We start from the raw sequence: 25612 nt of genomic DNA, 5'->3' as shown, positions 1-25612 counted from the left end.
GATCCCTCCCGACCCTTCGCTTCTCTCTACAGCCACAGTCACAGACCGGAAGAGCTTGTTCACCGTCATTTTTTTATTTTATTAGAGTATCTATTTTCACGTAACGTTAGCCTGGTTCAACCAGACTCTAGTACATTTCATTTGAAATTGAGCGGAAGTGCGTAGGAGGGCGCAGCCAGGCTAATTTTCACGTGGATTTTGTTTGGACTGACAAACTTACAATATAATTTAACGATACTATTTGTGAATAGGTCTGCTCTCAAGCCAATTTCATCATGATATTCCTGTACAAAGACTTCATCCTTGAAAATTAAATCTATTAATATTAGGGCTACTTTCTACTTTGACAAATTAAAAAAGGTTATAGTTTATAAATAATAGCTTCATAAGTAATAAATACAAAACGTGACTTTAAACTTAGCCCGTTTAAAAAATCCAATTAAAAACAAAAATAACTGAAATGACTACAGAAATAAACAAGAAAAGAAAACTACGCTTCAATAGTGAAATGAGAAAGATGTGATATTAAGTATTTTTAGCAGATAATTAAAGGTGCTCTAAGCGATGTCGGGTGACGTGACTTCAAGCAAAACAGAGGCTGGATACGCCTTATTCACGGCAGCGCCATCTTTGATTTTTAAATGAAAGCAAGGCTGTGAGGGATAGACATGCATCTCTTCAATGGGCTGTACTGTTATTTAATGTGTTTTCGGATTGTTCTGCTTATGAATCACTGGAAAAATATCTTTTGAAGAAATTTCAGTTGACAAAAAACTCAAGACAATGTAAGCTGTGGGAAATTGTAAGTAATCTAGCAGCTTTATTCAGCTTTTTACAGCGGATGCCATTGGAAACACGGTGAGTCTATCCCTCACAGCCTCACTTTCATACCTGTCATGGCGCTGCCTCCCTCCTCCTCATCCGCGCACTGACCCCGTCAAACCCCACCCCCAGGGCCTTCTTGTCAGTTATTGGCTGGAACAGTTTGTTAAGTTTCGTGAAGCAGGTTGCCACAGTTTGTTTTTGTTGCCATTTGTGTAGCATGGGTTGTCTGAGTTTTTTTACAGTGTGTTTAGTGACGCCACAAAGTGACGCCAAAATGAATGGGAGTCAATGGAATGCTAACAACAGGTGAAGGCTGGCCAATGGCAGCCCCCAGGCAGACTTCAGTTTCCGGCTGGTGCATTAGCCCCTTTGCACGGTACAGATCCACTTTTGTAACACTACTGCCGCGTGGTGTCACAACGCCTGATTTGTACGTTGATGAGCGTTCCTTAAGTTTACCGCTATGGGCATGGTAGGCATTTGTAGGACGTCTAGAACAAACTGGACCCACCAGAGTCTCCATGTGCTCTACTTTTATTGGATGGACCCGTTGCGTTCAACAGATTAATTTGCATAAAGATGAGCATCGGCCAACTTTTTTGACGAGCAGCAGTTTTCCAAATGCAGCGCCGCCTTCCCGGGATGCTTTGCGGGCGCGTTAAAGTTGCTTAACGTCACGCATAAGATTAAAATGGAGCGCGGCAGAAGTGTCGCGCGGACAAATGGATCCACACCGTCAGAATCTTGGACTGAAACAGAGCGCAGCCAACAAAAACTTCGAGATACAAAACACGGCAGCGCACGCAGTGTCTTGGTTCCTCCTCTCAGGGAACCGAGGTTATGCTAGGCAACCGGAGACGTTCCCTTTCTAGTCGGTCTCTCGACACTACATCACTGTCAGGTGGCATTACGGGGACCTATAAAGTTCCACCGTGTTGATAGCGAAGGTCCAGATCGGCAGCAAGCACGCAGTTGACCTAGCTAAAATAACTCATAAAGAATTCCGTAGTGATAACAACTGTGAGCAAATGCAGTTAGATCAGAAAAGCCAGTTGCACTGAAGGATACTGGGCAACATAATCATATATCAGTATGCACATGAGCACAGCGTCAGCAGGCGTAGTGACGACAGCTAGTCCCACGTAGCTAGTCAATACTAAGACTAGGAGATAAGTGAGGTTAATCACCCGCAAGATTTCATAAGGCTTCAGTAGTTTCGGAGAAGTAGGGATAACCCTGTAGCGCCACCCAACAGTGACACATTGTTAAGAGACCAACACGAAAGGGAACTAAACCTATATATATAAGAAAGAAAAGTAAATAACTTTAGCAAAACAATTCCACGACAGGAGAAAGCTAGGTATTAGATAAGAGAAAACCCAGGCTAAATAATAAAATCAAAGAGAAAATCAAAGTAACAGTAACCAAATCTATTAATATGAAAGACAAAACCAAGAAAACAATGTAATAGTTAAAGTATAACAAGACATCTAAAGAAAGATAAATAGAAAAGAGAAGTTAGACTAATGATTCTGAGCAGAACCAGAAAATATGAACATATCACACCAGTCCTCAGGTCTTTACATTGGCTCCCAGTTACATTTAGGGTTGATTGTTATTAGAATTGATTACTAGGTTTGAGTATTATTACTGGTATATAAATCATTCAATGGCATAGGACCTCAATACATTGCAGATATTCTCACTGACTATAAACCCAACAGATCACTCAGATCACTAGAAATACCAAGGGTTCACTCTAAGCATGGAGAGTCTGCTTTTAGCGATTGTAGCAAATTAGCTCTATGAAATATTAATAATCAATCATAACTTGTTACAATTGATTAGGAATATTCGAATCAGTTAACTGGGCTAACTTAATGTAGCTACATTAACATTAAAACCAATTACTCGGTTCATCCCGTGAACACTCAATATTGGTTATTGATTCATTAATAGAAATGTACATTTCTGGGGCATGGGAAATGTCTTTTTTACTAAGTACTGTACTACTAAGAGCAAGTAGTCAAGATCTAGGATTAGTGACTCCGGATATGAGCTTGAGACACGGACAACTTTACGTGTGATATGAACAAGACTTTATTAACTAGACTAAACATTAAACTGCTCTAACATACACATACATACATACATACATACAGTTTCCCAAGGGAAAGAGAGCTGAAGCAGAATACAGGAAAGCAAGAAGTTATAGCATTGTTTGATGTTTAGCAAATCAACAGCCTGAGAAAACCATTAGTTTAGTTCTAACACGCCCTTCTTGAAAAGAGGTAAGGATACTTAATGTATCAAATAATGAGACTAAGTTTGATGCTTGCATGTATCGTCCATTTGCATTAAACTGTCCTGGTGCAATTTGTTGAGGCTCCAGTTGATCTTTGCTGATGGGGTCTTGAGAGAGAATCACGGAGTCAGCGGATATTTGGTGAATGGAAAGACAAGGCCGCAGCCTGGCACAAGCTTGGGTTCCTTGGGGGACTTCTAGTTCAGCCTCATCTTCACGTTAGGACTTCTCAACAAGGACCAAGAGAGTCAGAGAGCAAGAGGACTAGAGAGGACAAGCGAAGAGCTAAGAGGACAAGAGAGCTAATCTTGATGATCAGTGATTGGTGTAAAAAGGCCACATCCTCTGGAGGTGCATGAGCCAATGCGAAGCAGCCCCTTTGGAGGGAGTTTTTACAACTCTAGCAGGGCATTTGAATGTTTAATTTCATGGGGTGTTTATGAAAAGAATCTACAAGATTCTTATAATACCAATGCGTCATAAAGATAGCAAAATGTAATGTAAATTAACAAATGGGGGACAAAGATTGGAGTTTATAGAGACTAAACATGCTACACATATAATTTAGTGTTAAAGGGATACTCCACGCAACAATGAAAATTCTGTCATCATTTACTCACCCTCGAGTTGTTGCAAACCTGTATGAGTTTCTTTCTTCTGCTGAACGCAAAGGAAGATATTTTGAGGAATGATTGGAACCAAACCATTGTGGGGCACCATTGACACCATTGATATATATATGTGTGTGTGTGTGTGTGTGTGTGTGTGTGTGTGTGTGTGTGTGTGTGTGTGTGTGTGTGTGTGTGTGTGTGTGTGCAAATCTTGTAAGTGAGAAAGCCTCCCCAAAAACATGTTTTTATACATGTCTCCTTGCTCATATATATATATATATATATACACTCTAAAAAATGCTGGGTTGTTTTAACCCAATTTTGGGTCAAATATGGACAAACCCAAAATGCTGGGTTAAAAATGTAATGTAAAAATTTAACCCAACGGCTGGGTTAGTCCATATTTGACCCAAAGTTGGGTTAAAACAACCCAGCATTTTTTAGAGTGTATATATATATATATTAGGTAATTAATAAACTTATTCTAAAGTGTTAGCGTTTATAACCTCTCAAGTTATGAGCTCGCACTATATATATATATACATAAGTGTGTGTGTGTGTGTGTGTGTGTGCAAATCTTGTGAGTGAGAAGATTGTAGAGTTTATTGGCTTTTCATTAGTAACTGAAGAATCATGTGAACAAACTAGTAATGACTTGTTACCTCATACTTCTGTGGAACTCACTAAATTATTTGGATCCGTATTCTGAAGTGAAGATCATGGGAACTAACTCGTGTGGTAGTTCAAGTGTTACTACATACTTCTAAAGAAATTTTCTAAAAGTATACTAAAGTTCACCAAACATCTCAAACGCTTGAAATGACTTTAGTATTTGGTTGCACAAATCATGACTAGATCATGAAGTAATACTTGAATCATTACCAGCTAGTTCCCATGATCTTCACTATATAATACGGATCCAAATAATTAATCATTCCCAAAGAAATATAAAGTACCACTTTAATCTCTGCACAATTACATACTAATTAATTAATCAGTTTCTTTTTAGTTAATAGATGTTATAGGTTATTAATAAACTTTTTCAGTAGTTCTCTGGGAAGCATTCAAAAAAATAGTACTTATTGATTAGTTAATAATGAAGTACCACTTTCATCTGTGCGCTATTACTTACTAGTTCGTTAATCAGAGTTTCTTTACTAGATTGTTAATATTGTGTTACTCATTGGTAGTAATTCATTAACGAAGTAACTGTATTCTAAAGTGTTACCGAATCCGTGAGCAAAGTCATAATGAAGCTCGATATATTAATTACTATGGGGAACTGGGGTGGGATTAAATAATTTGTCTTCTTCCCACTCCTTTTCAGATTTCGATTGTCACAGTCTAATACTGCTTTTTTGTTGTTGTTGTTTTTTTGTTGTTTTTTGCACTTAACAATATTTGTTTGTCTTGTACTTCTGTGCCATTGCCTGAAATAAATCAGGACGAAGACAGTCAAATATTTTCCAAAAAATTAGAGAGTATTATTAATGATTTCAGTTGTAAACTTAATCCTAAAAAACAAAAATATACTGTCCCTTGGATTAATTTAGATATCTTAAAATTAATGAAAAAACGGGATCTTGCTTTAAAAACAGCAAACAGATCAAAGTTTAGTCATGATAGACAACATTTTGCTATGTTACGGAACAAGGTGGTAAAGTCGTTGAGAAAAGCAAAGGCTGATTTTTTCCTGAGGATAATTAATGAGGCTAGAGGTAATTCATGGAATAGGTTGAGCTACTTAAAAGGTGACAATATAAAGGATAGGTCTTCACTTGAATTGATGGTTAACGGGAAGCTGACTAACAATCCAGCTGATGTAGCCGAAGGGCAGTCTCTGAATTAGACGTCATAAGAACAATTACATCTCTTAAACCATCAAAAGATGTATTCGAAATGTACGTGGTAATGCTTAAAGAGCTTAGTGAGTCAATAGTTAATCCTATCACTCAAATTATCAATCTTTAAATTTCTCAGGGGATGTTTCCTTGTGCTTGGAAGTCATCTGCAATTGTGCCTATATTCAAAAGTGGCGATCCTCACTCTGCTAGTAACTATTAGTATTCTACCTATTGTCTCAAAGGTTGCAGAGAAATTGATAGCTGCGCAAATCACTAATTATTTGAATAATAGTTCTTTTGTTTTACATCCAATGCAATTTGGCTTTAGAGCAAACTATTCAACTGAGATGGCAAATTGCTATTTCACTGAGAAAGTTAAGTCTCTATTAGATAAAGGAGGGGTTGTCGCTTGTCGGGGTTGTGTTTCTTGATTTAAAAAAAAGCCTTTGACACCGTAAACCACAGAATTGTGTTGTCTAAATTATCAAGTTTTAATTTCTCTCCACATACGTTGAGATGGATCGAATCATACTTGTCAGGTCGCACACAGTTTGTTAGTATACAGAATTATAAGTCAGCTCCTCAAAGTATATCTGACTGAGATATACGTTGGTGTTCCACAACACTGGTATACACTGGTGTTCCACAAGGATTTATTTTGGGTCCTTTACTTTTTACGTTGTATATCAATGATCTTCCATCTGTCTGTCCTAATTCTAACATTGTATGCAGATGACACTGTTATTGATATGCACAGAAGTACCGCCATATATATATATATATATATATATAAATTAGTGACAGAATAAAATTTTGGTAAATTTTGACAGCTGTTTGGGGGATTATTTTATGAGGCCAAACTCTTTCTACTTTGCTGTATGCCTATACTCAAAGGCTGAATACGCTAAAGCCAACCTAATCACTGTAGCCTGACGGATGAACAAATAAAATAAAAACTTATGAATAAATAGGATATCTTGTAAGATACTGCATGATCCAAATATAGGATTATTTGATACATTTTTAAAGTTTTCATTACATTTTGGGCATGAAATCCACCCTTCTGATGCGGGATCAGTTTAATCCAGATTTTTTGGATCAGAGTGATCAAAATCCTACAAAAAAAACTCTGAAAAACCCAAACTAAAGGTTTGATCCTGATCAAAACCAAGATTGGATTACGTGATCTAATCCGATTATGTAATCCGTTTTTTTTTCTTTTGAAAAACCCATTTTCAAGATTTGATCCAATCCGTCATCCAAATTCCTAGTGGATTACTTTTGAAAAACTGGGCCATCGGTGTTGGGCAAGCTACTTGGAAAATGTTGTGAGCTAAGCTAGCAGTTACTCTACATTAAATTTAGCATCACTACACTGAAGATACCTCCCTGGGAAATGTAGCAAGCTAAGCTACAGCAATTTGGCAAAAGTAGCTTACTACATGCTCTCATGATCATAGCACTTGATATTTAAAATGTGTAATGAAACGTCAGACACAATATTGTCTAATTTGCTCTTTATGTTATATATATTTTTGACAGTATAGTGACTAGAAATGCAGTCATGGCAACCGCGCACTGGGTTTTTTTGCTATGGCATTTTTTTACTTGAGCTGTCTCTTACAAAGAAATGTATTTTTCTGAACTCTTTAAAACAGCTGAAACGGTAAAAACAGACAATATAGACATAGACAACTAAGCAAACCATAACATTATACACATTATTGACGTATACAATTGGCTCTTCAATCCTCCTTGAACTCATTCTAACAACTTAATATGTTTTAATATTTCAGACTAGATGGAGGTGAAAGAGTTAAAGGTGATGCTGTAGTTTGTTTCAGCCTGTGTTGACGCCAATAAAACAATTTAATGTGCCAATTTACAGAAGATCTCAGACATCACCATAATGAATGAGCTGAAAACAGGGAACTTTTGGAGACAAAGAGGTTTTTCAGCTGCTCAGTTTAACACGATGGCCCTGTACTTTTAAAATGCAGATTGGATAAAAACACAGTGATCACAGTTCACACCTGCAGTGAAGCCCCTCCCACAACAATTCACCAATAAATACTGGGAATATTCTCATCATCCTACAAGAGAAGGACAAACTCCAGGAGTAGCAGCTGAAATCTGTGTGACTGTTAAAGATGGAGTTTATTTAAGAGGAGATTGAAGACGTGAGTGATCCAGAACCATCCAGAATAAAACATAAAGATACTGAGGAACAAACAGGTTGGTGTCCATTCTTGATTCTTCATTGTTGATGCTTTGGTAGATGTGAATTAAAAAAGCAGTATATGGATGATACATGATATACATCCAAAGGATCATAAGATTGTAGCAGTTGTCAAACATGTTTACAAGTGAATAACAAAACAGATAGTTAAAGATCTGATCTCTGTTGCTTTCTGCAATTAAATAAGGGTTCACTTTAACTGATTCTAACTGTATTTTTGTGTGTTTTAGACCAGGTGAGAGTGAAAGAGCAAAGACAAGAACTGAATGAAGTGAAGGAGGAACATCGTAACTTTACAATTAAAAGAACAAAAGCCAAAAAGATGCACGCCTGCTCTCAGTGTGGAAAGAGTTTCACACAGAAAGGACACCTTAACATACACATGAGAATTCACACTGGAGAGAAACCATATACATGCACTCAGTGTGGAAAGAGTTTTACTCACGCATCAGCTCTCAGTGTTCATCTGCGAATTCACTCTGGAGAAAAGCCATTTAACTGTGATCAGTGTGGTAAAGATTTTAGTTCATCATCACAACTAAATAAACACCTGAAAGTTCATTCAGATGAGAAGCCTTATGTGTGTTCTCTCTGTGGAAAGAGTTTTTCACGTCTGAACGGTTTAAAACAGCACCAGAAAACACACAATGAAGTGAGAGATTATATGTGCTTTGACTGTGGGAAGAGCTTTACTAAATCTGAGAATCTGAAACGGCACCAAAGAATTCATACTGGAGAAAAACCTTTCAAGTGCTCATATTGTGACAAGAGATTCACTCAGCCTGGTCACCTGAAATCACACGAGCGAGTTCACACTGGAGAGAAGCCGTACGACTGTACTCAGTGTGGAAAGAGTTTCACCCACTCAAGTAATCTAGTGAATCATATTAGAAAGCATTGTTCTGTGTCACAGTGAGCAAATGTTTTGTTAGATTCACACAAAGTAAATGTGTAGTTAGTAAACTAATAAACTAGTATTGCTGTGAAATGCTAGGCTACATGATTTGTGTTTTATATGTTGGAGAACAAGAATAATATTGAAAATTATTTGGATTGAACACTTACTCAAGCGTTCTGGAAAGAAATGTTAGAAAAACAACAACAATCAGTTGTCGTTCACATTGTCACAGTATGGGTTATGTTTCCTGGTGTCCACTAGAAATCCTCCTTTCACCCTCGGCTTCATTCACATTAGAAACTGCATTTCCCACAATCCTTGTCTGTTCTCATCATTGTTCATTGCACCCAGATGCCCCCCCTTTATGATTGTTAGTCTGTGGCTGCGTTCGGAATCGCATACTTGCCTACTATATAGTAGGGATGGGACGATAACCGGTTTCACGATAAACCGTGATAAAATGTACTGACGGTTAGTATTATCGTTTAAAATTTAATTATCATTAAAACCGTGTTTGATTATCACGATTTTAATAACTCACTGAATCCTGTCGGCCAGTCTGACGCAGGCGCGCAGCACGCAATATTTTTTTAAATTACTATTCGAGAAGGAATGGTGGAAGGCAGTGACCGTGCTCAGGAGATTTTTCAGCCTTTTAAAAGGACCAAATCTGAGGTGTTGTCATATTTTGGGTTTTACAAAAGTCCTGAGGGAAACTTGATCGAGGATGGTCACCCTGTCTGCCGAACAAAAAGTCACTACAATAGAAACACTTCAAATCTGCCGAGTCGTCTTGTGTGATCATCACCCGAACTCAAGGCAAGTTAACTTTGACCTCAATACCAAAACTACGTCTGGGAAACAATTGGGCTCGAAATGTTGTTTTGAGTTGAAACATTTTATGTCACTCACTTGAAATAGACGTCAAGCTTCCGCGAAGAAAAGTTCGTAGCAAGTGGATTTGAGTCAAAGACGAACGAAAAACTTCAAACAAGACTATTATTAAGAGTGATATTTTAAGGGATAGTAAAGTATAGATACATCACGTATTAAACCGATTTTATTTTTACCACATAATTACGGGGACATATTGAATTGATAATGAGATTAGCTAATGTTTTAAATCTTACCTGTTTATGAATTCATTTTGTAAAACAATCGTCTAGACAAGATATATCTCACCAATATTATCAAACTATGTAAAAAATAAATCAACTCTGATTTCATTTTTGCAATACAATCAAAAACCAGAGACGCAGGACGGCAAGTTGTATTTGAATGAAACAAGAGCGCGCGTCCGTTGTGAATGTTATGGATGTGCGCTGTGTAATAATGCGTTGCTATTGACGACGGGCATTATAAAGAAGCAAATGCCATAGAATAGAATCTTGCTTAAAAAACTGCATAGAGAGGCTTGTTTTATTTCTTGTTTGTTGATTTTCAATTATAAAATGAAATGAAATGTTTTCAGTGTGAGCATCAGTTCTTTTTGAGCACTTTCATAAATTTTTAACAAAAACCGTGATAATATTGATAATCACGATTATTTTGGACACTATAATCGTGATATGAAATTTTCATACCGTCCCATCCCTACTATATAGTCGGCGAAAAGAGTAGGCGAGCGAAAAAGTACGTTCGAATCCTCAGTATTCATAAAAGAGTAGGCGAGAATTACCAGGGTGACGTACTAATTATCGCGAGATTTGGATGATAGTGCGTTCGAATATGCCTACTTTCCTACTATATATTAGGCGAAAACAGTACGTGAAAGAAGCAGTACGTTCGAAAAGCAGTATTCCTAAAAGAGTAGGTAGTTCCCGGATGATCTCCTGCTTTCGCCCAGACATTTGAGTGCTTGTCTGATTGTACTCATCGATCCCAGGAGGCCACGTGAGAGGATACGTCAATATCAATATCGTGGAGATCAGAGGGGGTTTTCAAATGTGAGGAAGCACGGTTCCTTGTGTTTAACTAAGGATGGCTGACGCGAAACAGACGTTCCGAAGCTTTGCGAGATCCCGAAGCGCTGACCGTAAGTGGACTTCACAGGTTATTTTGCCATCTTAAAGGTGCCCTCTGGGATAAAAAAATAAAATCATACACCATATTCCATACCAGGTGGGGGCAGTATACCTCCAGAAAAATACCTCCGCGGCCCTGCGCACTCATGTCTTCAAACAACACGGGCGAGCGCTAATATCCCTCGCGCATATTAATCAAATCAATTGACACGATAGTAAAAGGTTGTAAGACCGCAGTTTCACGTCATTTGGAGATTTTCAGAGATTAGAGACTAAATGAACAACATCTCAATACTAAATTATAAAGGCCATCTCATAGACAAGCCGGTGCATTTCGACGATGATATGGGTAAATTAAAGCCCAGGCTATTAAAGTTATTTCTAGTATGGTATTCGTTTTGTTCATGTTACATTTTTATCATTAGTTTGAATTAATATGACAGACAGCATTACCTGATGTGGACCAAGCTAGCGCCTTTCAGAGCTGCCAACTCTCACAAATTCACCGTGAAACACACAACTTTTCACACACTCTCACGCCACATCCATTTTGTCATGCACAGAAAAGGACACGGAGACCGATCTCAGCTCTCAGATTCTGTTCATTTTATTACGCAATTCAAACAATAAATGCAGTTTTGGCGCTTGCAAATGTTAGACGACAGATCCCTAGCGCACGTGAATCGATCATCTCTACTAGCTAATGGTAAAAGAAAACGAACACTGTTGAAAGATACAGTATGTTACAACTTACCAAAATGTATTCCTCATGCATAATATCGACCAATAATTTTTTTAACTCATCCCTGAACTGAAATGTAGTAGTGGGCTGTATTTTCCACACGACTGACATCAGGTTCAAGTACACACAAGCCGCGCGAGTTACTCGTCTATTGCAGTGTGGCTGGTGGTAATGTTGCCCGCCCGCATACCGCCTCCCATGGCCGAAACTGGTATTACGACACCTGCCGGGCCGGGGCTAGTAATTTAGCATGCTAATTTAGGTTTATATCTTGGCAGCACTATAACTTGTCACTTTTTTAATGACATCATTGCACTTATTTCTTCTCATTCTTTTGATGCGTGTAGCTCATTTTTTTGATATTTTTACCTCAATTATCCCATATGGCACCTTTAAGTGAAATTCCAATTCGAAAGGAACGAACATGTTCAGTTCGAAGGGCACTGCAAACGTCATAAGAAATAAGGGAACATACATCACTTCACAGGAAGTCAGTGAAGTCCACTTCAACTGATATACCGTGTTCAAGGAGTAGGGAGCAGTGAACACTTGTGTAGGGACCCTGTCGAATGGAACGCACCTACTGATCCGAAGCGTCATTCAAAACACCCACGTCACGTGACTACAGCTAAATGAAGCTAAGTGTTTCATCAGGTGTGCTGCCTCCCAATTCGCATACTATTCGTCCTAAATAGTATTCGAAAATAGAATTAGTACGTCCCAAATCGTAGTATGTTGAAATGAGTGTTTCAAAGATACCAGGATGGTCTACTTTTTCCGGTCAGAATCCGAAGGGGGGGAACACCGAATGCGCCACATTAAACTTTCATCTTCCGACGTTTTACCACCGTGTCGATTTATTTTGATTAATACGTGCGAGGGGGAGAGAGCAAGTTGCAAGAGCTTTGTATGGAAGGCAGTAACGTTAGCCAATAGTTTAAGGTTAGACTAGGCTAGCTATCGATAACGTTACACTGACATAACTTAAGTTGCTCTGAATTCGCAGCTACTATCAATTCCATAACTTTTTGATCAAGTTAAAATTTCCAGGTCAACCAAATAATCCCACTACCTTTTAATATCATCCGATAACTAATCCAATGCAGATTTGTTGCATTTCCCACTTACCACTTGTAAAACATTGCCAGTTCAACGTGCGAGTTGCTTGAGGCTTGAACATACACAGCAAAGATTCTAGAGCTCTACGCGCGTAGATTTGATATACACAGACACCATATTAGGAAAAACGGGCGGGCTGATGCTGACTGATTTATTACACATCAAGAAGAATACATTTGAGTCGTTATAAGCTCTGGTAATTATGGAGCATATTAGGAATAAATAATCAGGGAAAAAAATGTAAAGAAATTAAAAAAAAAAATTATCAGGGAGGAAAAATATGGAAAAAAAGTGAGCGTCATGCCCACTTTGAATGGGCATGATGCCACTGCATGCACCTGTGTTTTATTATCTTGTTTAGCGCACCTGTCTTAAGCCTGAGTTTTCCCTTTGTTCGGGGCTCAGTGTAGTGACTGCTTCGAGCAGTTTTCTAGTATTATAGTTTCCTTAGTATTTCCTAGTTTCACGGTTCCTGGACTCCCTGCCTGTATCTGGTGTTCCCGTTTGCCTAATCCCTGCATTGTTTGATTGCTGATCTGGACTGCTTACCTGGTTTTGACCCCTGCCTGTTTCCTTGTACCTGTCTCTGGATTCTCCTCTTAATAAAGCCTGCGTTTGGATGGATCACCTCTGTCCCTGTTCCATGTGCAGTTTCATGACAACAGAATCCCTGGTTCACGTTGCGGCGTGGCTAGAACAATGCTGCTTACAGTTAAACATCTCTAAAACAGTGTGTATGTTTTTCACCAAAACTAAGAATTTAAGTATAGTGGCAGATGTATTTGTATCAGGGGAAAGATTACAAGTTGTATCTGAATTTAAGCACCTTGGTATTCTGATTGATTCCAAATTTTCATTTAAGGCACAGGTTAAAAATGTCTGTAACAAGGTCAGATTTAGTTTATTAAATTTTAGATTTATTCGTGATTATATGTCGTCTGAAGCCGCTTTGATGTATATGCATTCCATGATTATTTTTCATATTACCTACTGTTTAACTACTTGGTCGCATGCTAGTATTACTACTCTGAAACCACAGTCACTTAAAACTCTTGACAAGAAATCTGTTCGGTTTCATCACTGCTCAATATTAAAAAAATACAACTTGCTAAGCTGGGATAACTTAATTAAATATGTATCTGTTTGCTGTTTAAGACTATACATAGCCTGTCTTCACCATTAAAACAGTTTGTGAACATTAGAACAACTGCTCACCGATCTACAAGGGGAGGGGAAAGAGGGGACTGTATTATCCCTCTCAAAAGAAGTACCTTTAGCCAGTCAGTGTTTTCGGTCAGAGCTGCAAGGGAATGGAACTCCGTCCCATCAACAATTAGACAATGGCATGCTTTTGGTTCTTTTCAGTCTCATCTTAAATGGTTACTGACAAATCAGCACTGTCAACATTAGTATTGTATTCTTGATAATAGACTTATTTGTATCAATTGCAATTGCTCTTGCTCTTTCTCTCTCTCATGTTTACTTTGTTTTAGATAATATATGTTTATTTTATTTTATCTTGTTTTTTTGTGATGTGCATATGTGTAATGCTCTGTCTCTGTTTGTGACTGTGTAACATTCTGTCAAGAGTCTACAGATGAAAAATCGCCTCTTGGGCTAATTCTGGCACGTTTACACTTGTTTATTAATGTGCATTGACCCTGTAAAAAATAAAGAAATAAAATAAATTAATTAATTAATAAAATTAATGATAACTAAGCAAATTTTTAAGTTCTACAAAACTAATTTCTCACTAGAACTGAACTGAAATGTTCAAAAACTAAAAAACTTTTAGATGCCATTTTATTTTTTGCTATTGTCATGGAATTGAACGCACAGGATTGTGGGATTTCAAATCAAAGGCAGTGAAGGATACATCTATGCTGCCTTCAGAAATCCTGTAAGATGAAGGTATCTCAGTTGACAGGATGTGATACAATTCGGATGTGCCTTGATGCTTTCCTTTTTACTTTTACCTCAGCTTTCGCCCTATGTCAACTGGCTCATAATCATGAGGAAAACAATTGTCACCTTACTTTCTGTCATAATGTTCCCAGTCAACACTCGTTACAGGACCAGACTCAGGTTTATGCTATAGTTCAGGTATTTCTCAACCACTTTTCTCTGTTATCCCACTTTTATTTTCCCCTTCGTTTGCTTCCACATTTGGTCTAGCCTTCCTCCATCTAACACAGCGTTGGCAGAGCACTATCACCATGCCGGCTACCCAAGCCAGTACAGTGCCTACTCCAAAGATGACAAAACCAATGGCCACAAAGAACAGGTAGTCCTGGTGACTCAGTCCTGGATGGCAATGTCTTCTCAGCCAAAGGCCCAACTCCGAGAGATGCTGCCCCCGTAAGAATGAAGGACCTTCACACACTGTCTGTCCCTCTTCTAGTCACATAAAACACAAGAAAAAAAGATAAACATAAACATTTGCATTGCTGGTATATATTTAGCAACTTAATAAACATAACAGTCTAACATGATAACCACAGACACAAAATTGCTCAAAAAAGAGTTTGTCACAAGTAAAACATTATCAGAAGTATCATAAAGTCATCAGTCACCATTCAGTGATCATGCATCACTGCAGCTGCCGTTAAACGCTTTGGTTCCTATAGAAACAGTCAGATGCGTGTTTCCACTGCGCATTTACGTTGTAAATGTAAATGGCTATGCACAAAACAAGCATTTTCTCCATGTTTAAAACATCAAGATACATTTTCTAAAATGTGCAGTGTATATCTAGAGCACACAAATAGAATACTGTCATGGTTCTGTCACTTCAGTCTGTTCTTAGTTTTGTGGCCCTGACACTATGGTCTTGTGTGAGTGTGTGGCTTTGAGTGCACTCTTTTGTCTGCATGCTTTGTTTCATCTGCGGAGCATGGTGCTCAGATCGCGGCACTCCTGTATATTTTACCGTGCACTCTTGTCTTGTGTGGTCTTTAGAGCGCCTGGTATGTTTTCATTTGCCAGGCGTTCTTGTGTCATGTTTGTCTTCTGTGTAGTGAACTTTTTCTTCCAAAGTGGAAAAAAATCAGAAAAACAGACCAGGAGATGTTGAGGTATCTTTAAAGGCAGAAGTTCTTTATTGCATCGCTGTAGTCATCAAAAAAATCGTCTTACTAAACTAAAATACAGAACTGTTCTTATACATTTCAAGCGGGGAGGAATTACATAAGCCTCTTTCACACTGAGATTCCGGAAAATACATGGATAATGTGACCCGGCATTTGTCCCGGGATTGTTTGATTTCGGTTCATTCACACTGCCAGTGATTTGCTGGATCTGTGAGTGCGTTCACACACAACCCGTAAAGATCCCGGAAAGACACATGAGACATGTAACGTACGCGTCGAAAACATGTACACGCCCATACCATTCCACAAAGCTGGTGAACGATCTCAGCTTCAGCGCGGATAGTGAGGAGCTCCTGGTCTCTGCTTCGTTCCAGTTTGCAGACATTTGTTGGTCCTTTCTTAGTTGATGACGAACACAAACTTTCTTCTAAGAGCAACAGAGTCGCGCGATGGCACGAGCGTCATCACTATGACACACCCCTTACGGCATTGGTCCTGGCTTTTGTTCACACAGCGCGCTTTCTGAGACTGATTCCGGCAATGTTACTAGGTCCCCAACCCGGCATCGATGCCGGTATCAATCCCGGGTCGTGTTTGCGTTCACACAGAAGGCTTTCAGGCAATTTCCCGGGATCAATGCGCAGTGTGAAAGGGGCTATACTGTAGAGGAGGGGACGCTTGAAACAAAGCAAATGTAAATGCATGATTCAGCTTATTACCAAAAATTCCCCAGCCCTGATCTCATCAGCATAGCAGTTATTTGAGCCTTGAGATGCTAATCCAATCAGCCTGACTAGATTGCTCAAACCTTTACATTATCATTGCGGCAAAGGCTGGGAGTCTCAGTAATGACAGGAACCGGCAGGTTTGTGAAATATAAAATTCCCCTTCTTATGGAAATCTGATTTTTGGTTTATTTGGCCCACCTGTTCTTCCTCATTACCCTCCTAATTTGTTCTCCTATTTATTTATTCAAGGCTATTTATATAGCCTTGCGAGTTCCACTGTCTCTTGAGTTCATTGTCGGTTTACACCTTATTGCCATTTGTGTTGTATCTTATCTAGTCATCATTCTTCAGTCTTCGTTAGTCATTGTGACCGAACAACTAACCTAAAATGGAATGCTGTATTGCTTTTACCTGCCTCTACGCCGAAACCCTGAAGTCATTGTTCTGGATTGGGGCAAACTATCACCATCCTGCTGACCTCACAGACACCTCTGGACTAGACTGGAGGGAAGCCGTCATTAGGTGTCTGGAGAGCTTACAGTATATCCCCAATCCAGGATACAGCCAGACCCAGAGCCCAAGCCACCTACAACCTCGACCGTGGAGAATTTGTGAGTGCACCTCGCAGACAAAGAGCGATCGCCCGCCGTGATGAGTGAGCCATATCTCGAGGAGAAGAGGACAGTGCCAACCATCACCCCGGAAAAGAGCGCCAGAGTGAGTCTGACCAGGGGTGTGAGCCAGTGACATCAGCAGCTGAGGGAATATAGGTGGAAAGTGACATTGAGGACTGGCTGATTATGCCTGCCCAATATTATCTGTTGGTCCGGAATCATCTCTGTTTCAAGACAGCACTGAGACTGTTTCTTTGACTCGTAAGGAATAGGAGTTACCGTTATTGATCACATCATTACCTCTATCACCCTCACTCTTTCAGTTTTCCACCGGCCTGAAAACAGCCGGCCAATCAACGAACAGAGGGCGGGCTGAGAGCCGTGACGTAGGCGCTAAGCGCCGAGATTTACATTGTAGGTTAGAGAAATCGAAAACCGAAACGACTGCAGAAATGGGAAACAAGACACGGGATGCAATTCGCTCTGTTATGGAGAACATTCCGGGGTTTTTCAAACTGAAGCAAAAGTCGTTTACAGCCATGTTCACTACGGTATTTCGCTCGCATCATCAAGTGTTTACAGCCAGGACCGGCGCGTGCACTTCTGCCGCTCTAGGCGAAAAACTATTTTGCTGCCCCTCTATTTGCAACGTATAGCAGCAAAAACCAGCATGCTTGGCCATTATGTAGCTTGCACAACGCGCATAAACTTTGATTCTTTCATCAACACAGATGCAGCCGTTTTTATTTCTGCAAATCATTATAACAAGGAAAAATATTAACACTTCAAGCTTAGACATTTAGTCTACCCAATTTTTTCAGGCTAATTGTAGTAATGACGGATCAGACCTGTTTGGCCATAACTATATGCATAACTATAAGGACATAACTTACCCCCATTCAACGTCAGTTCTGTCTTTTACGGCCACGACAATAACGTCTCCTCGGCTGTGAACGCTCCTGGCGCGCTCTTAATATCGTATTATTATTATCATAATAATAACAACAATCCACCATATTTCGTTTCGACATCCTGCTGCATTAGTCTCAGATAGGTGATTCATGAACAATCTGTTCATTGCGTATGTCACGTGACAAATGAATGTAAGACTCGGAAGGTAAAGTGATTATTTATATTCCCTGTAAATCATTTTTTACTGCATTATAATTTCTTAATTCAGAACATGATCAACATTGCGTAGGTGGATGTGATCGGGGAATTTGGCTGTTAAAATTATAACATTAAGCCACTTAAATAAACGAAATGACTCGAATGAGTCAGAGAATCAGTAAAATGAACTTCCTCATGACTCGCGAGAGCAGGGGCTGGCTCTCGCCCTCGCGGCGCTGCGGGGCGGCGGAAGCTAAATCAGTCATGACTCGTGAGCAGGGGCTCGTCCTCGCGGCGCTGCGGGGCGGCCGCAACTCAGTAAATCATATATATAACCTAGTTTGTGAATTGTTCATTCCCGGTTGGCACACATTTTGCAGCCCTTACAAAAGGGCCGTTCCTGTTTACAGTGCAAGTTCGATCATAGATTTGAGTTCGATGCATAATGTCTCGATGCGGCCGTGTCGGCGCATAACATACGTCATAAATAATCTGATTGGCTTAGGGGTAACCAATGATTTTAAACTTCAGAGAAGCGCCCCCTTGCGAGAGAGAAAACACTTCTCTATTATGCTATTTCAGACTCTGTCTACGAAGCAAAGTGAAGTAGCAGAGTCTGGTTTTACCAGGAATGGTGTCGAATACACAAACCTGCCTGTCAATCATAGCCAGGTGAGTGTGAACGTGCATGACGTCACGCTCAGTCTCAAATTCGAGCTTTACAGATTTACTTTACAGGATGTAACTCTGAGTCCATTGGTTTTTAAATAAAGTCGAGTCCGAGTCAAGACCGAGTCTTTGAAGGGTCAAGTCTGAGTCGAGACTGAGTCCGTTACCTCAAGGGCATCGAAGATGTGGGTGTATTTGTGTCCACAGTAGTTTCAATTTTGATATTTTTAGGTCAAACCGTTCTTGACTGTCAGTCATATAATGGAGGTGTAGCGTCGAAAGGCGAATTTGATGATGGCGGACTCGTTGCTCATCTTGCCACCGCTCACACCAGGCAGCAACTGAAGACACTGATGGCCCTGACGGCATTATCTTTGCATTGCACCATGGGATGTCATTTTCAAATAATGGCCGTCAACATTGCATTTTATTGTTGTTGTTATGTGTTGTGTCTTTTTTCATATGAACATAAAAAAAATGCGCAGGAAAAAAATCTCGAGGACTTGGTCTGAAAATTACGAGTCCTTCTCCTCCCACTGTGGTTCGAGTCAAGTCCGAGACGAGTCCGAGAAAGCAGAAATCGGTCTCGAGACCGGTCTCGAGTACTACATCACTATTATTAAGTACGTAAGATTTTTCAACAATAAAGAGTTCAGCATAGGATACACCTGTGCATCCTCCAGAATCTTCCTCACTCCTCTTACTTTTGGTGCAATTATAGAATTAAAATGTTCTTCAGGATGGCTAACTTTGATCGGTTTCTGGGTCACAGGCTAGAGGACAGAGGAGTGAGGAAACGAGGAAGCATCTATTTGAGTATTGAGAAGCACCCTTGACCATGGCAGCATTCAATGTTCCCTTCTCCCTAAATTGTTATATTTGAAAGCACTAAACTGAGTGATAAATGTCTGCTGCGTTGTTTAATGGTTGGGCACAGGTTTGGTGGTATGGGTTTAAGGTTAGGTTAAAAGATAAGGGAAGAGTCAATAGTGTAATTACTTGCAGTCAGTTCCATGCACTATACATGAGATTTAATGTCTTTCTTTAAGGTTAATTCACGAGTAGCTCTGGAAATGAGCGTTGCTGATTTAGGTGTAAATTAAAACAGTGCCTTTTGGCATCCTTTCATACATGGATAATATGTCACCGTACACAGTGACACACTGAATAATTCAAACCTATGGTTGGCCTCTGCTCTGGCTGAGTCATTTACTCTTTGTACTTATGCTTTTGTAAGTTGACACGTCTTCTTCTGCTCCAATTCTCTCTTCATATTATCTTCAGAATACCTTCACTGTAAAATAATAGTGATTTCTCTCCTTAACAAACGCCACTAATAAATGAGGAATACGAGGAAAGAAATACACAAGGAATGCAATATACCTCCTTACAGTTATCTCACCATTTTCCACTGTCTCCATCCTTGCAATTACTTTCTCCCTAGTCACGGTGACTGAATACCCACAACCCATAGTGCAGTACTTGTATGGTCTGTCTCTTCCTTTGTCTTTCTCTCATCCAATACCCTTTGTACTTGCGCCATATTTTCTTATCCTCACTCTTTGAATATGTCTTCAAAGCTTTTCACTTTCTTTGAAATAAATATTCAAATACAAGACCTTGACTCTTGAGCCAGTGTGCATTGACAGCTATAATAGATGTATAATAATGCTAACTATGCCTGGTAGGCGCAACCCACGCTTTGAGAACAGCTAAGTTTATGTTACAATGGCCCCTAAGATTAAGAATAAGCCCCTACAAAGCCAGTAAAAGGTAAAAAATAGGCCAGCATATATGGGGCTAGAGAAGCTTCCAGCAGAGGGAGAGACTTTGTTTGCGTTTGATCTTGCATTTCTATGTGAATAGTTGCATGTTCATTTGTAGAGAAAAATAATTAGCAGCACTTAAGGGAATACATCTGTGCCAATTAAAAGCAGGAGATGTCTCTGTATTATTCCTCACACTATGTGTGTTTGTGTATGCCTGAGTGTTCAGTGTGGCTTTGCACACTAGAGGCCCTTAGCCTAAACATAACTGGTTATAACTGGACCAAAAAGATGAACTTAAGATGAGCTTAAACAATGATCTGCAGATAAAGTATAGAATATACACTGCATATATAGATAGCCTATGTATGTATGTCTAAATATATATGTCTATCTCTATGTCTCTATCTAGCCATCCATCCATTCTTGAGTATCAATCAGATGGCCCTTACAAATCCATTGCCAGCTGTTAGTCTATTTTCCCCTCTTTATCAAGCCCTGAAGACAGAATAGGACTGCATGGGTGATGCATTGTTAGCAGTGGGCTACTGTGCCCTAAATCTAAAATAGTGTCCAATGACAAGCAATACTTACAAGCAAGAATTACAAACATTAACAAATAGCAGATTAATACATCATAGTTTAGAAATGTCATGAAACTTTTTTTGTTCTGGTGGTCAACTGATCTGGCACATGTCAGTAACCACTGTTTAGGGATAACACATTATAAGTAACGCAAGTTACGTAATCAGACTACTTTTTCAAGTAACTAGTAAAGTAATGATTTACATTTAAATGTACAACAAATGTGTGATCATGATGGTTACAAGCAAGCCAAGCCCAGGTCAGAAAAAGTAACGCAAAAGTAACGTAATGCTTTACTTTCATTAAAGTTATCAACTTTACGTGAGTTGTGTCTCGGCACGGCACAGCGCGGATGAATCCAATGTTTTGAGGAGAATATGTGGCTGTCAGTCACCGCGCTGGTGTGGAAATTGGCATTCACAATCACAGATTTTTCTTTTTGGAAGTATGACCAACATAAGAATTTTCACCGGAAAATGTAATGACAAACAAGTAACATCCACTTTTGTTCTGACCAATTAAGGGGGATGAAAAGCATTTAAATGATTAAATCTAAAGATCGCTTTCTTATCACGTAAAACCATCCAAATTGTACTTTGTTCTCAAATTGTTAATGTTAACAACATTACGTGACTACATTTAATGCCCTTCCGATATTTATCCTAGTTTTCGCATGGGTCTGGTTGAAGTCTGTTTTTTTCTGTAGCCAGTCCGAAGTCCGAAATCTTTTGCATTTTCATAATTGAACTACGGGGCTGACATGACCACTGCTTTCCTGGGTGACAGTATTATAAATCTGTGTGTGACAATCACTCACACACACACATAATGCACATAGTCAGTGAGTTATAGATGCTAAAAGAAAACCAAGTTCAAGCACAGCCCATCTCCATGAATAAATCTGATATAAATCTGTTAAGTAATGTCGTTAAAGTGATCTATTCTACTGCAACACTAATAAATAAAGGTTAACACTTTATAATAAGTTTCATTAGTTAACATCGGTTAACTACATTAGTTAGCTGTACATACAGAATTTATTCATCTTTTTTAACATTAATTTCAACATTTACTCACGGTGAACTAACATCTACAAACAACAGCTGTATTTTTATTAACTAACATTAACAAAGATGAACAAATAAAGTAACAAATGGTTAGTTCATGTTAGTAAATACATTAACTAATGTTAACTAATGAACCTTATTTAAAGTGTTACCAAATAAAGTTATTTTTTAAGTTATTTTGAAATAATTACCCAATGTGCCTAAAACGACGACAAACCATAACCTAAGACCCAAACTGTAAGTTAAGTCTATAGCCTACCTTGAAATTTAACGGTGTCTGTGTGCATCCATAAGCAGAGCTCTTCCGTGTCGCAGGCACACAGCCACGGGTTCCCGCTCAGCCCGAGAGACCTGAGCCCGCCGAGTGCCATGAGGGAGCTCACATTAAGTCTGCTCAGGTTGTTCCTGCTGATGTCCAGCACCTGAATAGCACTGGTGTGCGGGAAAGCCTGAGGGTGAAATTCTGACAGCTTGGGGTTATCCGTCAGTCTCAACATCACCAGGCTCTCCAGCGCTCTAAAGGTCTGCTCCTCAATCTTACCCAAGGAATTAAAGGACAGGTCCAGATATGCCAACTTCCTCAGGTTTGCAAATGTGGATTCAGATATGTGTGTGAGAGAGTTGTTGCTGCAGTCCAGATACATGAGGTCCGACAGGAAATTGAGCTCAAGTGCAGGTAAATCAGAGATTCGGTTGTTGGACAGGATGAGCTGGCGGGTGGTCAGCGGGAGTCCTGTTGGGAATCTGCAGAGATCTTGTTCAACGCACTGGACAACATGCTGGTCATCACACACACAGCGCTCTGGGCATCCAGAAGGGATCGAGGACACCACATGCACTAAAAGCACAAGCAATATCTGGGTTCCGATACACATGCTGTGGCTGAGAGCTTCATGAAGCCTTCACAGGTTATGGATACGCCAAAAAACCTCCACAGAAAAAACCAGACCCACTAATGTCTCCCTAGTGTATGTGAGTGAGTGAGAAAGAGAGTGAGTGAGAAAGAGAGTGAGAGCTCTGTGGCTGCGCTTCTTCCTTTCATCGCTCTAGGACAGTCGTATTACTGTATATGTAATTATGTGAAGAAGAAAGGGAATTAAAAACGTGTCAAGAGTTCTTGGAAGGACTAATTTCAGGAGTTCTTGTCACATTTTTGGGTTTATTTAGTCATGTTTAGAGGTTGTTTTTGTCCTGCTTTTCTGTTCAGTGTATGTTTATGTTTGAGGTTCTTTGTTAATCTTCTAGTCGGTTAATCCGTTCTCCTCTGTTCCCTGCCTGTTTTTCTCCTTGGTTACTAATTAATTAGATTCCTTTATTCAGGTGTGTCATTAATTAGTCTCATTAGTTCCTCTTGTTTTCTTGTGGATTTGAGCCCCGTGTTTTGTCCTGTTTAGTTGTCTCTCGTCGTTAATGTTAAGCTGCTTTTTTCTTAGTCTCCCGAGCATTTCTGTAAGTTTAAGTTTATTGTTAATAAAGTCTGCTGCACTGAAATCTTTTTTCCTTGTTGCTGCAACCAGAAACCTTACAGTTCTAGGAAAGTGATACATTTATGTTGCTACTATAACATTTTCTGCAAATGTTTTGATTTAATAACTCCAAATAAAATATGAAGCTGTACATTGAACCATCAAGTAAAAAGCTAACATGTTGGAAAAATTAGTTTTCCTGAATAGCAGGACTAGCAGGACATTCAGTAACAACATCAACTGTTGTAGCAGGACTGGCAGGATACTCAGGACAAGACAGACTGGAGTCGACACAGGACTGTGTTCACGGGTTTGAGTGGGTTCTTGACTAAACACTGGAGCGAATTTATGGACTGGAGTGGTTTGTGGACCAGATTATTGACTAAACACTGGAGCAAATCCATAGACTGGAGTGGTTTCTGGAGCGAATTTATGGACTGGAGTGGGCTCTGGAGTTGACTCATGGGCTGAAGCAGGCTCTGGAGTTGACTCATGGACTGGAGAGGGCTCTGAAGCCGGGTTCTGGAGTTGACTCATGTACTTGAGCAGGCTCTGGAGTGGTTTCATGGACCGGAGTGGGTCTGGAGTTGACTCGTGGACTGAAGCGGGCTCTGGAGTTGACTCATGGACTGGAATTGGCTCTGGAGGGGATTCATGGACTAGAGTAGGCTCTGGAGTTGACTCGTGGACTGAAGTGGGCTCTGGAGTTGACTCATAGACTGGAGCAGACTCTGGAGCAGATTCATGGACTGCAGTGGGCTCTGAAGTTGACCCATGGACTGAAGCGGGCTCTGGAGCGGATTCATGGACGAATAGGCTTTGGAGTGGACTCACTGGCTGGAGAGAGTTCTGGAGCGGATTCTTCGACTGGAGTGAGCTCTGGAGTTGACTCATGGACTGGAGCAGATTATTCGACTGGAGTTGGCTCTGGAGTTGACTCATGGACTGGAGCGGGCTTTGGTGTTGATTCATCGACTGGAGAGGGCTCTGGAGTTGACTTGTGGACTGGAGGGGGCTCGGGAGTTGACTCATGGACTGGAGCGGGGTCTGGGGTGGATTCTTCGACTGAAGCGGGCTCTGGAGTTGACTCGTACTGGAGAGAGCTTTGGTGTTGACTCATAGACTGGAGCGGGCTCTGAAGTAGATTCTTTGACTGAAGGGGCTCTGGAGTTGACTGATGGACTGAAGAGGGCTTTGGAGCGGGTTGCCCTTCAGCTCCCGCCATGCATCATGAGTTTGAGGGGGGCAACACGGAAGAGAATGTCTATTTTCTTGCTGCCTCAGAGAGTGAGGGATGGTCGAACCCGGCCCAGACCCTGCCCCTTCCTTACAAGAATCGAGTGGCGTGCAGGCAGGGATTCTCAGCAGTGCTTGCGCTCTTCAAGCCGCCACGGGCTGCCTTCCCCCGGGGACCCAGACCCAAGACTGTGCTGATGCCTGAGCCCTCAAAGTCTTCCTGACCATCCAGAGAAGACAAAGATGGTTGAGTCCCACTGAGTCCCACAAAAACATAGATTTTTTCATGCAGTGATCAGTTTTGAGATTTTGGGCTAGTTTACTCCTTCAATATTTGTTCTTGAATTCTTGCTGGTGGTCCGTCTGTTTACTGAAGTCAGTCATGACCAGTATTGTTGTATAGCTTGAGTCTCCTGCACAATGCCATGTAACCCAAATATGGGCATTCCCTTTCAATCAGTAGCCAATCATGATTGTCCAAAGGGTGATTTAAAGCTAATGATGAAATTTCATTGGCTACTGCTGGTTTCTGCTAACGTGATTCGCTCAGACGCACCACGTGGTGTACTCTGCCAATGTTAATTCATTGAGTTACTGCAGTTGTAGTCCTTAAATGTCTGCCATATTATTAAATAATCCGTTTTCATGAGCTTGAAATGTTGTTTATTATTATTA

The 25612-nt window shown here is 40.0% G+C and overlaps 1 protein-coding gene and 1 pseudogene across 2 annotated transcripts; one reads left to right on the top strand and one right to left on the bottom strand.

Annotated features, from left to right (window-relative positions):
* Positions 1-7406: 7406 nt before the first annotated feature.
* Positions 7407-8811, top strand: LOC120468758 (uncharacterized; annotated as a pseudogene). The gene is made up of 2 exons (XR_016168438.1): positions 7407-7820; positions 8055-8811. The product of XR_016168438.1 is annotated as an uncharacterized LOC120468758 (transcript).
* A 5677-nt stretch (positions 8812-14488) lies between these two features.
* Positions 14489-23130, bottom strand: LOC120468668 (leucine-rich repeat-containing protein 52). Its single transcript, XM_039657217.2, is given in 3 exon segments — positions 14489-15004; positions 22495-23091; positions 23094-23130. Coding segments are annotated over 3 exon segments (921 nt in total). The 3' UTR covers positions 14489-14717.
* Positions 23131-25612: the final 2482 nt, after the last annotated feature.

The sequence above is a fragment of the Pimephales promelas genome, chromosome 5, assembly GCF_988280905.1.
Source record: "Pimephales promelas chromosome 5, fPimPro1.hap1.1, whole genome shotgun sequence".
NCBI lineage: Eukaryota > Metazoa > Chordata > Actinopteri > Cypriniformes > Leuciscidae > Pimephales > Pimephales promelas.
The sequence above is the reverse complement of the archived record's forward strand: the minus strand, read 5'-3'. Positions and strand labels throughout refer to the sequence as shown.